The sequence below is a fragment of the Pinus tabuliformis genome, chromosome X (genome assembly GCF_031772625.1).
Source record: "Pinus tabuliformis cultivar Carrire ecotype Pingquan chromosome X, CPIR1, whole genome shotgun sequence".
Taxonomy (NCBI): domain Eukaryota; kingdom Viridiplantae; phylum Streptophyta; class Pinopsida; order Pinales; family Pinaceae; genus Pinus; species Pinus tabuliformis.
The window spans coordinates 617,698,682-617,717,695 of record NC_142308.1 but is presented as its reverse complement, the minus strand read 5'-3'; the positions used below and the strand labels follow the sequence as shown (position 1 = coordinate 617,717,695).

General features: G+C 37.3%; 1 protein-coding gene across 2 annotated transcripts in view; it reads right to left on the bottom strand.

Annotated features, from left to right (window-relative positions):
* The window catches only part of LOC149141539 (serine/threonine protein phosphatase 2A 55 kDa regulatory subunit B beta isoform-like), an 88,372-nt gene that overhangs the window by 16,401 nt on the left and 52,957 nt on the right, over positions 1-19,014 (bottom strand). For both annotated transcript variants that reach the window (XM_089448831.1, XM_089448832.1), the window contains exons 7-9: positions 17,020-17,138; positions 11,115-11,238; positions 10,827-10,950 (exon numbers count right to left, since the gene is read on the bottom strand). In XM_089448831.1, the coding sequence (XP_089304957.1) occupies positions 10,827-10,950; positions 11,115-11,238; positions 17,020-17,138 (367 nt within the window). The remainder of the gene's footprint in view (positions 1-10,826; positions 10,951-11,114; positions 11,239-17,019; positions 17,139-19,014) is intronic.

The window sequence follows — 19,014 nt, the reverse complement described above, 5'->3', positions numbered from 1 at the left end:
TCTCGGATCCAATTTCCCCAGAATAATTTTCCTTTTTAGAAGGGAGACAGAAATGCCAAGCTATCGGACCTGCAAAAGGTCTTCAAACAATTAGAACAAAGAAGATAACAGCAAAGGCATATGACAGGACTTGTTGGTTATCCTTAAGATTGCTGTTGATAAATATTGGTTTTTTAAAAATGACATGCTGTCTTTCCTCTCTTTCATTCACTCTTCTTATTAATAAACTTGACAAAAAACCACTAATGTAAATTATTAGAAATTAATGGCTATATAAAGTATAAAAGACTATTACAGATGAAAACAACTAGCGAGAAATAATATTCATGAAGGGACGTCCTACCACCATGTCCACAATCATGTTTACGTGAGTTACATTTTAGGTTCTATCCTCATTCAATCCATGTGGGATGTGAGTGAAACATGTATAGATGTTGTAATTTTAAATGTGCCTTCAACTAACCCTATAGCCGTAATTACTAAAGTACATAATCTTCAAGGATTTACATTGAAGTATTGCAACAGCAGGGCCAACATTGAGTTTCCGCTAGAGGGGAATATGTAATAAGTTATAACATTTGAACTTGTGGTTCCAGAAACTGATGGTTTCATTTAGAATGGATCACACAAGAATAACATTAACAAGTTTATTAGATGGAAATTAGAGTCAGTGATATCAATAGAAGGAGATCCAGAACATTTTTAGTCCAAGGAACAACAACGAGATGGTTAAAAAGGTAATGCTACCATAATTAAACCTCGAGGAAAAAGGCACTAGCAAAACTGATCACTGCGAAATTGATTTTAATAAAAAGGTGATAACCCTTTCATGAATTCCTGAAAATACTATCACAAGATGTCTATAGCGATGAGGATGATAATATGGTACATTTTTAAAACACTATGAGCGCTTCTAAATGAAGACTTGAAAAAAATGAAGGCAAATGTTCAGGAAACTATAGAAAATGAGAACTCTCGGATCCAATTTCCCCAGAATAATTTGCCTTTTTAGAAGGGAGACAGAAATGCCAAGCTATCGGACCTGCAAAAGGTCTTCAAACAATTAGAACAAAGAAGATAACAGCAAAGGCATATGACAGGACTTGTTGGTTATCCTTAAGATTGCTGTTGATAAATGTTGGTTTTTTAAAAATGACATGCTGTCTTTCCTCTCTTTCATTCACTCTTCTTATTAATGGGTCTGCAACTTTTTCCTTCACTCCATCAAGAGAGCTAATGCACGGGTGCCCTCTATCTCCATGTTTATTCTTACTAGTGGCAGAGCGGCTTCACAGGGCTATTTAAGAATCCAAAAGAAACAGAGTCATAAAAAAGGGTTAGGATTGGAGGGGAGGAGCACCTCACTCATCTTTTATTTGTAGACCATGTTCTAATTTTTGCTAATGGTTCTCTCTCCTTCTCAGTACTCTTTGAATGCTCTAGGCCATCTCCTTCCCAATCAGCAAGATCTGAATAAAATCATTAAGGAGGATATTTACAAACGATACATTCGGACTACATGGACCAATCCTCCCAATGGGTTGCGTCCAAAAATGGCCTTCTACGCGGAGCATTGCCTGGAGATCGGGGATGGGGTCATCATCAGATCCCAGTACACGTTCTAGCATTGGATGCATGCCTTAGAATCCCCCTCAGGCAGCTCAGAGTTGGGTCTCATAGACTCTGCGTGGAGACAAATCACCACATCGATAGGGCAGATAGGATTTGCTAGCTCTGTCACTTACAGGAGATAAAGACAAAGACACACTTCATCTTTGGATGCCCTACTTACTATGAGATTCGAGGTCGTTTCCATTGTCTCTTCAGGTCTTCTCAGACTTTGACCTGCTTCCTTATATAAGTTGATCTAAGATGCCTTGCAATTTATCTCCGGGAGGCCTTCAGATTTCGGGCTCGTTTTCTTCAGCCCCCCACCAGATCGGACACCACGCACAAGATCACGAACTTCTTTAGGGCGCTACCATCAGCGCGGGGCACCAAAAGAACCATTGACCGAACCACGGACACTGAGACCAGATCAATGCCGTAGCGACAGCGCAGTATGCCCACAGGACAGCAGACTTTGACAAACTTCTCTCAGTTTTCTTCTCTCGACCTAGGATGTTAGGAGTAGGAACTGGACAAGAGACTCCTTCCCTGCTTCTTCTTCTTCTCCTTCTCCTTCTCTACTTCATCGCAGTGCTTTATTTCGAAGCCGAGAGCTTCTACATTTACATTTACTTAGATTATAGATGTATTTTCTGATTTTTAAACGAAATGTTAAAGGGGACCATTTGGTCCACCGGCTTGGCATGATGTAATCATTGTAACCGACAGTCCCGTTGACCTATTATGGTCATTTGTTGGACATTAATAAAATTATTTTATCTTATCTGGTTGAAGAACGAAAGTTAAAAGAGATTCTTCACAAGTATTTAGGTTACAACAATGGGAATTAATTTTCACAAATCTTCAATTAGCTTCAATAATATCAATAAAGAGATTCCAGTTTCTCACTAAAGCTACTATTTACATTTATAAATATGGATTTAATATTTGGCTTTCATACTGAAACCAAATGGTTAGAACAAACATGATTGGCATTGGCTTATTGGCAAAATAGAGAGTACAATATTTTTCTAGTGTAACAGGTGCCTGTCTCAAAGTGGGAGATTAACTCTAGTTAAGGTTGTGTTGGAGACAATTCTAATTTACTAACATCCCTTAGCAGACATCCCAAAAAGGGTCCTTGTGAATATAAGGAAAACATGTTGTTTCCTCTGAAGGGGAACCCGGATCAGGAGGATATAAGCTTGTAAAATGTAAAACCTTTGCTCAGCTAAAGAGTGAACAGGGATGGTGCTCAAGCTCACAAATTCGATGAGCTATTTCTGAGAGACATTCGAAGCAGGGTTATTTTCAACGTGTCACATGTCAAATCTGGTCGTATATTTGAACTCCTCACTGAAAACCAGTGTAGCGAAAATCATGATTTAATAGCGATTTTTTCGCTGGAACGATTAAATCTGCGATTTTTTCATTTTGAAAAAAACGCAATTTAATCCCATTTTTTTGAAAAAAATCTTGATTTTTTTGCCGATTTTTACCAATTTTATCCATAGTTTTATGATTGTTTCCAATTTCAAACCCTTGTCGATTTAATCCTGATCGCGATGTTCGCAACATCGCTGAAAACTGAGTCCAATGAGTATAATCTTGTGGACATGCAGACAGCTTTTTATTTTTAACAGTGGTCACATGTGGCAGTCTGGTTGTGACCTAAGTCACATGACACAAGGACACAAGACACGTAAATACAAGTATTCAACACGAGACACGAAATTGACAGAAAAAATGAAAATAAATCAAGACGTGGCACTGTTTACTTTGGGATTTTAACGGGACATGTCCTAAAATCAAAATATATTAGGGCACTTGTTTAACAAGGTCCAAACATGTGTCCTGATTTTAGGACACAAAGGAAAATGTGTCAGACATGTTTTATGGATGGTGCGTGTCCAACACACGTAATACGAGACACAAGACCCATAAGGGTTGTCCTTTGATTTGGATTGTGACACATTTCAAGATTTTGATGCATGCATGAGCTGGAGTGAGGTGGCAAGTCATCAAAGTTGTGGAATCATATGTCGATGAGTTAACTATGTCACTTCATTGAGTGAATGTGGCAAGACATCTTAGTTGGACCGGATGTGTTGATGAGTTAACTAGGTCGCTTCAGTAAGTCAACAACTACTGGGGCACATGCATGAATCTAGTAGTAACTTGGCATCTTCTAGAGCTAAATAAGTCTACAAGGTCTTCTTTCAAGCTATCTAAATGCATGCGTTCTCTTCTATCCACTTTGCTCTAGTCTCTCTCTCTCTCAACCTCAGTTAGACTAAGTTCACCACTTCTTCACCCTTGCAATGGCCTTTTCCTTTTATCCACTTTGTTAGATTTTCCAAAACCCAACACACAGTATTTAATTCCAAGCAATAAATTACTAAACAAACACACAACTAGATTCCTAAAGAAAATATTTAGCAGAAGCAACTAATGATCTAAATCACAAACAAATTTATGCCCAACAAATCAGTTCATCATTAATAAAACTCATAACTTACTTGGGCTCCCATCTTGATATACCAGCAAAGTTGAGAAAATACAAATTACAATTCTCTAGACCTGATCCAACAAATCTTCTCTCTCTTGCAAATCAGGATCCCCAACCCCTCTACATTCTCTCAGACCTAGCTCACACTCCCTGAGATGCCACTCTCAACCTTGTGTTGATGTTGCGTCTTTGCCTCAACCCTTAGGCTCAATTTATAAATTTCTAAACTAAGATCGACAGCCAAACTTAACTCATCAAGTTAACTTTCTTACATTTAGCTTTCATTACTTTAACTCAAGTACCAATCATAAATTTAACTTCTTTTATATGCATGTCACATCCAACACATTCGCATGCATGCAACTCACTTGCACACTCTATACATCACATGCAATCAATATGCAAATTCTGCATGTCACATGCAACTCACGAGCATGTCTCGCATGTTACATGCAAGCTCCTTAAAAGGAAAAACAAAGGTCCTTCTAGTCACGACACGAAACTAGAATTACCTACACGAGCTACAAAAATCAACAATCCCTCTTAGAGAGGGAGGTACTTCTACAAGAACCTCCTCCACCTAGATCCATCTCCAATCCCATTACATCATCCATTATTGTAGTTTCTCCCTCTAAACTGGAATACTTTCGTGCTACTTGCTTCAGACTCTGATTTGAAGACTTGTTCCTTCCAATCATGCTCATAGGAGCCTACTCCTAAGCATCCATCAATGTTAGCTCATACCAACTAGTCATGACAGATCTGGAAGAACCTCTTACCCATCTCAACTCACTCCTTACATTCAGAGGGAGATATCCGAGATTAGAACGTTGAGTCCTTGGTATCAACTCAGTCTGAAAATTTTTTCTCAATGTCTATCACTAACATTGATCCACAATAAAAGATCCCCTTGGATTTGCTTACAGGTTGGCCTTGTAAGATGTACAACTTACCCTTTCTAGCACCAAGCCTGATTGTTGTGTCCTGGGTATCTCCCTCTGAATGTATGAATACTTGGCCCTTCTGGAACTTAACATCATACCCTGCATCTTCCAACGTTGAGACTGAGAGCAAGTTTGTCTTCAACCCTGGGACATAACAACCCTGCAACCTCCAAAGATCCTCTTTATTCTCGCTAGAATACCATTGTTCCAACCCCATTAACTACAAGTATGGTACTCACACCAACTCTCGCTTGCATGTCTGAATCTATCTCTAAAGCACTAACAAACACATCCTCATTCATGTCATATGGCAAACTGCTCCACTATCTCGACTAAGTCCTCCTTCCTGTGTCATGTTCTCCTCTGCGGCCAACCTCAGCTTGTGCGATTGACGACTTAACTGGCTAACACCTTTGTCAACCGTTCATGCCTTATTTTTCTATTTTTTTTAAAACAAGGCCCAATTAACCACCCAAAAAAAAATTAGCACAAAAAATATTCCTCTCGACCAACCAATTTACATTGCCCTCTTAAAAAAATTCAATTCGTATAATCGCAATCGAACCTGGCTCCAACCACCTGGTACAAACATGATACTTGAAATCTTAAGATTGATTCAAAGTTTCGGTTCTGATACCATGTTAGATTTTCTAAAACCCAACACACGATATTTAATTCAGAGCAATAAATTACTGAACAAACACACAACTTGATCCTAATGAAAATACTTAGCGAAAGCAATTAATGATTTGAATCACAGACAAATTTCTACCCAACAAATCAGTTCATCATCAATAAAACTCAGAACTTACTTGGGCTCTCGTCCTAGGATAATGGCCCAACTGAGAAAATACAAATTACAATACTCTGGATTTGATCCAACGAATCTGCGCTCTCTTGGACACAGTATGAGTACACGCTCACTGAGATGCCGCTCTCAACCTTGTGTTGTTATTGTCTCTTTCCTTAACCCTTAGGCTCAAGTTATAACTTTTCTAAGCTAAGATTGATGGCCAAAATAAGCTCATCAAGTTAACTGAAGATAAGTAGCTTAATTTTAGTTAAGCTAAGTACCCATCATAAATTTAGTTAGCATTACATGCATGTCACATGCAACTCATCCGCATGCATGCAACTCACTTGCACACTCCACATATCACATGCAATCAATAGGAAAACTTTGTATGTCGAATGCAACTGACATGCATCCTTTCATGTCACATGCAAGCTCCTAAAGAGGCAAAACTAAGGTCCTTCTAGTCAAAGACACATGGCTAGAAGTACCTCCTTGAGCTACAAAAATCAACACACTTTGCCCTAAGTTCACTCCATCCCACACTAGTCCTTTCCACTTCACTCACATATCTCTTTAGTTGATTAATGTGCATCTCTACTTGTTCATGCGCATTAGTTGCCACTCCATCCCCATTTCGCTCCATCAATCCGCCACATTACCCAAGCACATGATTGCTTCTTCAGCTCATTGCTATTGGCTCAAGGTTGGATCTTCTTTGGCAACAACAGATTATTCTCATTCTCTCTCAATTGCTCCCCTTCCTCTTTTCTAGCTTCTACTTTATTGTGCAAGAACATTCTCTAATTGTCTTCTTGTTTTCCTTTTCCATTTGAAGCTAACGGTGGAGACAATTCCACCACTTTATCCATAAATTATCTTATTACCTCTTTGGCGGAACATGAAAAATATTGCATGTGTGTTTTGTGTGTTTGTTTTGCAGATCTACAAGGAAAACATTGCATATGCTAGCGAGAGAAAATTCTTCTGGCAATAACCAGCCCAAACGGAGAGAAAATTCTTCTACATGTTGCACTGAGTTTTGCTATTACAGATCTACCAAGCCTTTCACGTTCCAACGGGGTAAATTTCTGTGCTAACAAGAATCCAGTGGAAAAATTTAAAACTAATCCAGATATAAAATTACCGTAGCCTTTGCTTGATCCTCTTATTCCATCTTCATAAATAGAAAGCAACTGGATGAATGAGGACCTAAGGAATTGACCTTAAGCTTCTGTCTTCAACTGCACATTTTATGGCAGTTTATAGCAAGTCCTTGTTGTTGTCTTCAATGTCTTCGATTAATGATGGTAATATAATGCTAGTGCAAGTTTCATGATTGTTGACAGAATTTTTGGTCTTTTCAAGATTCAACAGACATGCTTTCGACTCCTGCCCTGCAAGCAGCCAAAAATAGCAACAGAACTAGGATGGTTGTAGTAATGTGGGACTCCTTTGACAATCACAACTCACTAGCAAAATTGTTTTATGTCCAATTTACCCTCAAGGGATGTGTGTAAATAAGACTTTCAGGACAGAATACAGTATGAGAGTGAGGGAAACATGCACATCAGAGGTAATTTTCCATCATTTTCGTCATTAATTTGAGAGGAACCAGCAAAAGAGATTGAGAGACATGACATGAAAGTAACTTACAAATGGAAATATGTTGGATTTCATTATATTAAGAACAACCCAGCATCCTGCTCAAAATGGAGAAGCTATGTTAATACAAGTCCATAAAGTACAGATTTCCAGAAATAAACAACTTATGTCCTCAATCTCCACTCCATAAATAAGTCCTTATCCACTAAGGATGAAACTGAACATAGTTGTAGGGAGATTGAGGAGATGAAGAGTTAACCCTCTTCATCTTTTTATTCACCTTTGCTCTCTTCATAATCACTTTTCACAGTAATTACTCAACCCACTTTAAATCAATAAAAAGGAATTTCATTTCAATATAACAACTTTATATGAGGGGATATTATAAAATAACAGTTGATCTTTTATCTTATTACCCATACATTGGAACTTGAATATGTATCATTTACAAACCTGTAGTTTTGGTATTGATTTAGGTTTCTTTTCAAAACTGCCACGCTGATAAACAATAATTACAGGGTTAGAAGCCCCGAGGGTTAGCTCAATTGGTCGAGTACCCGTCATTAAAGCACCTTTGCTATTGAGAGATCATTGGTTCAATTCGCTTGACACCCTCGGGATCAGGCTCCATGGTTGAGCCGGCAGGAAGCGATACCTTCGGGTAGATTTGCCTATTACAAATATTCCATGGATGTAGCGGTCACTGATCTCCGGGGTCCGTGAACCACATAGAAAAAATAATAAAAATAATATAATTACAGGGTTAGAATCCATGAGCTCCGCTTTCAAAGACCACAACTTTAATGACCTTTGGTACCCACCATCATTATCAATCTATAGCCTCTGTCTCTTCTTCACAAGTTTCAAACCTAGGCTATCTGCTTTATGAACATAGCTTATATTACTAAGCTACTTTTGACTTGGGTGAGGAACTTAAACAAGGCACCCTTTTTAAGATAACATTTCAATCCCTTTTAGTTAAAAACTCTTCCTCGCTTACCTTTTCATAGTATTAGATACTATAATTACCCCACGGCTGTAGCCTCAGCAATGACTGTATGGGATATTGACTTTCTTGCAGATACTATCCAGGCTGAAACCTCATTCTTGGTCTTGGAATATGACCTAAAACTGCTTCTAGTTAGCTCCAATCTCATCAACACAGGGCCCAAAATGATGTAGCTGCATGTGCCAGTAGCCCGGAGTATTGTAGGCTTCGACATCCAATGAGTTCCCCTTAAATACTGTATCTTTACAAGTAGCTCTTGTTTGTTGGGATCAACCCCCATTTTTCCACATTATCACGATGGTGGTAGCATGTTCCACACTCATCACATCATTAAAATTTGTAAAAATAATTATGTAAATAACTGCAACCACATGTAAAACAACCAATGTTATGGATTCAGTAGAAAGCTTTGGCCTTTGATATCAAACGTTTGGTTTGTAATCAACAAGTGCACATTCCCATCCCATGAAATGTGTAGTATGAGCAAGAGCCAGGATCAGTGCTGCACTGAGCAACATGCATATTGTCATCATTAAGGCCATGAGCTTGTGCAAGAATCGTGTTGCATACTGGAAGCAAGATGGCCAGTTGACATGGCAGTGACTGCATTCAAGCATGCTTCCATTTCTTCAATCAATTTATGCAACGGGAAGAGGCTGTGTATGAACTAAACAAAGCCCCGTCAATCCCTCCAGAGAAGTTGACTTTTTCAAGGTGTCAGTAATTTCCACCTCAAACCAATTTATCCTCTTCTTTTATTTATGATAATGTGCATTCTCTGTAGATATTACTAAAATTGAAAGGAATATCATCATTTAATTGTCGTATACTACAGCCCATGAAGCTTTGTTGGAAAGGCACACAAGTATGAACCAAACATTATGCAATCATTGATTCTTATGTTTTAATAGTTCCAATCATTCCAGATAGAATGAGAGAAAGTTTGGATAATGATTGATATATTTTTTTCACCACAATCGATGTATCTACATGTATTCAAATTTTCTTACCTTTAAAGCTTGATGGATGCCATTTGAATAAATTGTGTTACAAGAAGTAAGTTCACCCACGCATAAGATATGCTAATTCTCACACAAGATATGCTAATTGTTTTTTGGCACCCCATTGATGACAGTTCATCAATGACAGTTAAGCATGCCATCAACGTTGGTTTCTTAGCAGTTCCTCTTTGGCTATCAGCAATGGACATGCCAAAGATGTTCACCTTCCTCTTTTTATTTCTTAGATTCCACTGGTTTGACCTGACCAATGGTGATCGGTAGTCAAGCAGACGAGAGAATGAAAATTACTTGGTTTAAGTCCAGATGACACATGACCTGACACTTGACCCCTTAAGCTTCTCTTATTAAACTTGACTGGCATCATGCTAGCCACAATCTTTGCTAACCCTTGAGAAAGAAGATAGAAATAGCTATACATGCACCCAAATATGTCCTTTCCTGTATGGGCATCATTCATAAAGAACTTCTTGAAATTATGCTACACAATCATGCCTGATAAACTAACTCTGATTTCACTACGCACCATCTTGTCATCCCATCAAGCCACTTGAAACATGTTACTGATATAAATATTCTCTTCGGCCACCTTTTGCACAATTTAACCATGAAGAATACAATATAAATGCCACCCCCAATACAATAGGAAACCATAAGGGCATCGACACAGGATTCACCTATGTCCCGCTAGACTAAGTACACCAGAGAGAACAAAAAATAATACTGAAAATTCATGTCTTAAACCAACTATTTGCACATGAAGAGGATGGAATCTAGCTAATGCAATTAGAGATGCACATAAGGTACCCCTGATTATATGTGGACAAGCTTGACTCAAGCAGGCAGGCCTATGATGACAAGGCAACTCTCCTAGACATAGTAAACTATACTTGAACTTTTTAAGAGAACCCAAACTTTGGTTTATGATATATTGCATATTAAGAGAACCCAAACTTTGGTTTATGATATATTGCATAAGTGATATGACATGAAAGAGGCCACAAGTTCTGAAAAGCTATGTAGTCAGGGAATAGTTTTGAATTGTATCTCTAAATATAATATATCCAGTAGTGCCCATTCCTCAAGTTTCTCATAAATGGAGAGCAAATTAAACGAGAAAAAAAGGAAAGAAGCAAAAAAAAAAGAAATTATTCAGGCTGTCAAACATTAGTAGCAGTGATGCTACTGCCCCTAAACTACTTTAATCCTAAATGGAAATATATTGTACTAATATTAGTAGCTGTTTATAAACAACATGGGATATACAGTGCACCTGATAATATATAATAGTCAAGGAACAAATAGTACACACATCAAATAGAGAAGTGCAAACACAGACCTTGAGTGTCATATAGTCACGGCTTAGAATATGTCTGCCATCTTTTCCAAACTTTATATCAGATATGGAAGCAATTATCTCTGTGAAAAATGATCTTGAACCAGGTGCTTCCTGCTCCTCAAATCTATTAAAAAAACAAAAATGAAAGTTATTCAGTAAGTGAATTAAATGAAAGGTCTAAGGTCACAGCTAAAGATCCCAAGCCTCTATGACATAATAAACCTCAGGAAGCTTTATTCACACAGCCCAGAAACACATTGCCTAAAGTAAAATGTTAAAATCTCTTACAATTTTGCATGATTGTCACACAAAGCTGATTGCCGCATATCAATCAGTCGTATTGTGCCCTTTGAGCTACTATATGCTAACGAGTTGCAATGAGTCGGATGGAATTCTGCTGATGTTATAACTTCTGCAGATACATAGTGACATCAAAATGTTTTAAAATGCATTCCAAATTTAAATTGAACTTCAACATTAAACACATAAAATTAGCAGAGCAAAATGAACGTTTCACATATCCTATTTCATAATGCTAAAAGAATTTTAGATGTAACGAGCTTCAATAAAGAAATAAACAAATTAATATACATAAATACAATCCGTATGGCAGGCCTCTTTGTCCATAGTTGCCACCTAATAGCTGAGAAGGAACACCAGAATAAAACTAATTCCAACCATTCTTTCAAACAGAAATCAAGCACTCCAAAAACCTACGCAAACCTATTATGATAGCTTATTTATAACAACATACAGATGGAAAATGTCATTTCATAGATATAAAAGTTTTCCACTGTAAATTTTGCTTCTTGGTCAGGAAGGTAGATATGTAGCACTTTGCATGTGTGATCAAGATAACCCAATATCAAACTCTATGTCAAGCATGCTCACCCTTGAAGAGAACTGATGTGTGGTACATAGCAATTCCATAAGGCACACTTTATATACCATGTTTTCAATTGAGACCACAATCAAGATACAACCAAGATACATTAATGATAAGATACCCCCCAGGGCACCACAATGATGACAGTAATAATATCAAAAGACAGACTTAGTTCTACTGGAACATGTCCCTTGTGGTCAATACTTGCAGTGCATAAGCCAAATTAGAGGGCAAGTTCTACAGGTTGGAAATTTTAATATTCCATAATTTATCTAATATAGGAACACTATAATGATGATTACATGTGTAGGTATTGCACGGAATTTATTCAAGGAACACTATAATGATGATTACATGTGTAGGTATTGCACGGAATTTATTCAAGACATTTAAGGATAAAGTTTTAAGCTAGCATCTCTGAACCTAAAGATTACATCTACAAGTTTGTACAGTTACATTTAGTGTGTGTAGAGAGTAGTTTTTATATAAAACATCCACAAGAGCAACCATTCTATTAGAGGGGATATTACATTCCTGTATTGCAAACATTTTGCTTGAAGCAAATTAGAGACTAAATGTACAGATAAATCAAAATGAATGAGTTGTATGGCTCTTAAACTCGATGTATTCTAGCTGGCATCCTTTGGAGTATCTTACCGTGAGGGAGAGAGAGAGAGATGAATGACCACTCTATCACAGATATAAGAAACAACTTCACAAGGTAATGACAAAAATCGTTTGGCACACCCCAGCAATAGAAAGGAAGCACTCTGCTTATAAGCTACGTGTAAATTAGGAGAACTAGTTGCATCTTCTAGATAACAATATATCTAAACTATTATAATTGTTAAGCAATAAAAAATAAAAGAAAAAAAGGCGGAGAGAAAGAGAAGGCAAGTATATAGCTAGTAGCTACATCAAATCAGGATATACTTTTAGAAATGTATTCTGCAGCATCCCATTATGGAGGTAGTAACAGTTATTCATCATCTATGATATTCACCCAAAACGTGGTTTAAAATTATTTGAAAACCCACTAAATGTTTCCTTGTAAGATGAGCCCTCACATAACTCTTAATATGACACCTTGTGCATAAATTTAGCATTGGCGAGGAATTGTTCCAAGCACTATTTGGACAAGAAAAAACAGTTATTTCGAGCAACATTGGACATCAAAAACCAGTTATTTCAAGCAATATATAATTTGACAAATGCAACATACATTTGTGAATTATAAGCAGGAAAACTAATTGGAATACTTCCATGGGTAAGTTCAATCGGTTGAACCATTGTCCAAGGTATGTTTACCCAAAATGCTGTCAATGGTCACAAAGTTCCAATCCAATCAAGTCCCTCAAGGTTACCAGCCAACATTGTGTTTGGCAGTTGACGAGCAATAAACTTGACATAGGGCAAATGAATAGTCAACTTGATCTTAAAATGGGAGAGCAAATATACTCCAAACTCATTCTGGCCAAATTTGTCAAGAAATACAAGTAATCAAGATAGATACTAAAATGAAAAAACAGCTTCAGTGCTTAGTAGCTCTCTCACGTCCTTCCCCATACCTCCCTTTGGGGGACAACAAGACTTCAATATACCCTATAGGGTGAAATAAACTTGTTCATTTGCCATGAATGCAAAAGACAGCCTAACATTTTCTATAAACTTATTAAAGTTTAAGACTAATTTCCATTTGTCAAAACTTTCAAGCCTAAAGTTTGATGAAGCACCACATGGTTTGGATTCAAATAAATATTATGCAAAAATTGGTGGATGTATACCCAAGCATGTGCTTATGATAATTTCATCCACATTGACCCTGACAAGGCTCAGGGGAGACATTATCAAGTAGGATTATATAGGAATACTTGAGGTGCTATGATAGTTGCATTCATGTAAACCCTGACACAACTTATGGAAGCCATTATCAAATAGGAACCCTGCATGAGCAAGGCCACCTCAAGTATTCCTACATCAAACAGACTGCCTATCTTAAACTATTTGTATAATTAAATCAGGTATTTCACATTAACTAATCCTTGGAGAGGGTGCAGTCCTGCTAGAGTTTAAGATGGGAGATTCTGGACTTGGGGCATGGGTTTAGTTGCCAGCCACATAAATAAGCCTGACCTCCTGATGTTTACATTGTACATAATAATTGACATGATTTCTAGACTAACAGCACAATATCTTGTAGATAACGTTTTCAGCAACTAGTGCTCCTTAACTTGAGCATGCCTGATAAGTTTGTGGCATACGTAAAATGTTGCAATATATCAGAGCTGTTACAGTCCTTAAGAATGTCAGAAGAAATTAGACTGTTGTTGATGCTTCTTACTATAAGTGTTCCTTTATCACACTTGTGTTTTCCTTTATCATATAAAATATTAAGTCTATCTGACATTTTAGACATCTAAGTGTCTTGATATCATTTCAATACCCTTTCTCAAAATATACCAGCGGTCGTGTCAAATAGTACAGACTACAAAATGGATTTTGGCTGTTTTCAAAATCCAGAATTAAATGGTTTGCAAAACTCCAAACTTTCTCCATTTTGGTTAGTCTGTAAATGCTATATTAATGGTCCAATTTCTAAATTGATGACAAAGAGGTAAGCTAACCACGAACTTCTCCCATATCTCCTATAATGCAACTCGTAATATTTTCCATTGGGTAAGTTCAATCGGTTGAACCATTGTCCAAGGTATGTTTACCCAAAGTGCTGTCAATGGTCACAAAGTTCCAATCCAGTCAAGTCCCTCAAGGTTACCAGCCAACATTGTGTTTGGCAGTTGACGAGCAATAAACTTGACATAGGGCAAGATGAATTGTCAACTTGATCTTAAAATGGGAGAGCAAATATACTCCAAACTCATTCTGGCCAAATTTGTCAAGAAATACAAGAAATCAAGATAGATACTAAAATGAAAAAACAGCTTCAGTGCTTAGTAGCTCTCTCACGTCCTTCCCCATACCTCCCTTTGGGAGACAACAAGACTTGAATATACCCTATAGGGTGAAATCTACTTGTTCATTTGCCATGAATGCATAAGACAGCCTAACATTTTCTATAAACTTATTAAAGTTTAAGACTAATTTCCGTTTGTCAAAACTTTTAAGCCTAAAGTTTGATGAAGCACCGCATGGTTTGGATTCATACAAACAAAGCATACAAATATTATGCAAAAACTGGTGGATGTACCCAAGCATGTGCTTATGATAATTTCATCCACATTGACCCTGACAAGGCTCAGGGGAGACATTATCAAGTAGGATTATATAGGAATACTTGAGGTGCTATGAAAGTTGCATTCATGTAAACCCTGACACAACTTATGGAAGCCACTATCAAATAGGAACCCTACAGGCCACCTCAAGTATTCCTACATCAAACAGACTGCTACGTCTATCTTAAACTATTTGTATAATTAAATCAGGTATTTCACATTTACTAATCCTTGGAGAGGGTGGAGTCCTGCTATAGTTTTAGATGGGAGCTTCTGGACTTGGAGCATGGGTTTAGTTGCCAGCCACATAAACAAGCCTGACCTCCTGATGTTTACATTGTACATAATAATTGTCATGATTTCTAGACTAACAGCACAATATCTTGCAGATAACATTTTCAGCAACTAGTGCTCTTTAACTTGAGCATGCCTGATAAGTTTGTGGCATACATAGTATGTTGCAATATATCAGAGCTGCTCAGTACAGTCCTTAAGAATGTCAGAAGAAATTATACTAGTGCTGATGCTTCTTACTATAAGTTTTCCTTTATCACACTTGTGTTTTCCTTTATCATATAAAATATTAAGTCTATCTGACATTTTAGACATCTATGTGTCTTGATATCATTTCAATACCCTTTCTCAAAAAATACCGGCGGTCGTGTCAAATAGCATAGACTACAAAATGGATTTTGGCTGTTTTCAAAATCCAGAATTAAATGGTTTGCAAAACTCCAAACTTTCCCCATTTTGGTTAGCCTGTATATACTATATTAATGGTCCAAATTCTAAATTGATGACAAAGAGGTAAGCCAACCACGAATTTCTCCCATATCTCCTATAATGCAACTCGTAATATTTTCCAATTTCTCTAAATCAAATCATATCATTCTGATAATATATTATGTACTTTCCTTGAACTAGTACTTTTGTTGCCAACAGAAGCTTGGGTACATGGTAAGGTGAGTATGTTTGACACCCCCCATCAAGGTTCAAATCCCCCATAGACACATTTCATCCCTCAGGTGGAATCTTGCCTCTGTAAACATGCCATCTAAAGCAGTTGGGGCCTGATGAAGATCGTAGATGACTTTGCTAGAATATATACACTCACCTGCCCCTTCTTAGTGGAAGGGATCTTCCTTGAATGTTGTAATCACACTATACAGCATTATGATATTTCCAGATCAAGCATGGACATATTGCTGCACATTCATAATAGGAAGCATCTTAAAAAATAGTACCTTTCAAACAAATTGAGTTCTATAGAACATTTTCAGACATCTTTACTATACAAAGTTAAAAAATACACATTTAACTTCTTCCTTCCAGAATAGACTTAGATTTTTATTCTTGCATCAATCACAGTATGCACTGGGTAGAGAAAACACAAACCAAGGAACTGTTTCAGGGACCATCAATGGCCATGGTGTAAAAGAACATTTAACAGCATGACCTACAGATCGAGATGGTGCAGCAACGCACAATATTGCATGTACCCAACAGGAGAAGGGCATATAGAATTTGCACAAATACCTCGATGGTTTCAAACAAAGGGCTGCCTTCAACATTTAAGTTTTAACCCATTTGACATTACTGTCAGAAACAAAATGCACACACAAAATTCCTCATCTCTAGAAAACTCAAGAGTTTCATTGCAAGAAATGTGAATGAAGCTTTTATTAACAATCTGTAGCTCACTGGATTAGTGTACGGTGCAGCACCAGAAAAGCTCTACTAAATGATTGAAACTAGCTATAAGGAACAAAAAACAAAGCTACACCTGTGGCAATGAAAGAAATAAGCAGAAAATCTCTTACAAGCAAGATCTTTATGGTAACAAGTGCAGCACACTACAGGATATCCTGGTCATATAATTATTATATGGAATATGGGGTAAAAACACACACATGAATTCAAGACGTATTATTGGGAATTTTATTAATAAGTTCGTACATATAAAGTGGAACAGACATAAACCATTTTCAGACAATAAAGCTACATTTTAAGCAACAGTTCCAAATAATTATCATATACATATAAAATGTTAAATTGCAACCAGGAAAGCAACAATTACCAGTCAGGTCTTCCATGTTGGCAGGTTTGACATCAACAATGTTGAAACTCTGATCACATATTTCCAGGTTCCATAAGTTTATTCTTAGGTCATCCGCTGATATGAAAGTTTCACCATCACTGGATAAAAACAAAAAACTATCAGAACAAAAGCTAAACATAAAAAAAATTAACCCAAACAATGTTCTTACACAAAACAAATTCACATTCCAGTAGGCACTGGTCACTATATTTCTGCCTACATATTTTCTTTTGGGCAAGACCACCTAGGAGCACCACATTAGGCGCTAATGAAATCTTTAATACCAAGAACTTATACATAGAACTGGTTCATAGATAGATTTCCTTTAAATTCTATAAAAATGTTTTTAAACAAACAGAAGATCATAAAACTTAACGATTGCAAGGAGATTTTTGCGAAAGGTGTTTCTTGTGACACCTTTGACACGGTTCAAAAGCTTGAAAGTTTGCTTGATGTTACTAATAATGATGATGTATCTCTTGCATGATATGGGACTTCTCAAAATGACGTACTAAACATTAAAGATGAATGCATAGGGTGTTTTGAAAAAACTACCAAAGAAATTGGTTCCAAGCTTAGATGGGATTTCATGGCAGCAAAGGTCTAGGCAAAGATGGGCAAAGAATTAGAAATCCCATGGAACCAAGTACAAGGACAGGAAATGATGGACTTGGTTTTGTGGTTAAACAAGCAATGGGAATAACTAGTCTGTAAGAGGGGAACCTCGTATAGTGAGTAAATCATCTACCTCTAGAATAAGTACAGATAGAGGGGAAAAGATTAACAAGAACCTTTTACAAGGAAACAAGTTCAACAACAAAAGTTGTTGAACCACACGAACATGTTTAGCGATAGGAATAGGAACTTCATTAATGCAAATAAAGGCACATGAAAGCAAAGTGACAGGACTTACACCCATGCTATATTACCGGACATCAATGTTGGAGATGGATCAATTTGATATATGTTTCCTAAGTAGACCAGATGGGACCAATGTTTTACGAAACGGCCGAACTGAAACGGAAACGGCCGTTTCTAACCGTTTCAATCACCATTTAAGTGACCCGGCCCATGACCCGGCTCGGCTGACCGAGTCATAGCTGACTCGGTCAACCCGGCCGGGTCCGTATTGACTCGGCCGAGTCATGGAAAGGACGGCTGGGCAGCGTTTTTTATAAAAAAAAAATCAATTTTTTGCTGATATTTGGTAAAGTTAATTAGGGTTTGTGGATTCTAAATGGTTATTGTAATTTGTTAAATGCTTTTGGGGTCCATTTCCCCCTCCCAAACTCTATTTAAGACAGCCAAATGCTCTCATTTCACTCACAGCAGTCTTATGCATTTGAGTGAGAGTCTTCTTTGAGAGTTAGTGAGCAGTTCTTGAGCTTGTTTTGGAGCAGCAGTGAGGAGTCTTGGAGGAGCATTGTAGCTGGAGTGAGGAGCTTCTTGGGCAGCCATTTGGAGCAGCATTGAAGAGCTTATTTTTGGAGCAAGCTTGAGGAGGCAGTTTGTGCCTGGAGGTATTTTTTTCCACCCTTACAAATCTGTTTTTGCTTAGTAAATTTTAGTTGCATATCAAGAAAGCTTAGAGAGTGTTTTTTGTCAAATAAATGAACATTGAATCATTTTTTTTTTTTTTCATTTTCAGATTGTTTTCCTAGTCAAAAAATGGCACCTAGAGCAAAAGATCCTGCTTGGGCATATGTTGAAATGGTTGATAATCAGATGTGTTGCAAGTTTTGCCATAGGAAAATTAAGGAAGGTCCTGGGGGGATTAATAGGCTGAAACAACACTTGGCAGGGATTAAAGGCAATATTACTGCATGTAAATCTGATCAAATTGGGGAGATTAGAAAGAATTTGTTGGAAAGCTTTGAAAAATTTAAAGAAGAAAATACTAGGCAAAAAGAGATACAGGCTGAAATTGGGAGGAAGAGGGAGATACAAAGAATGATGGCTGCCAACCCCCACTAT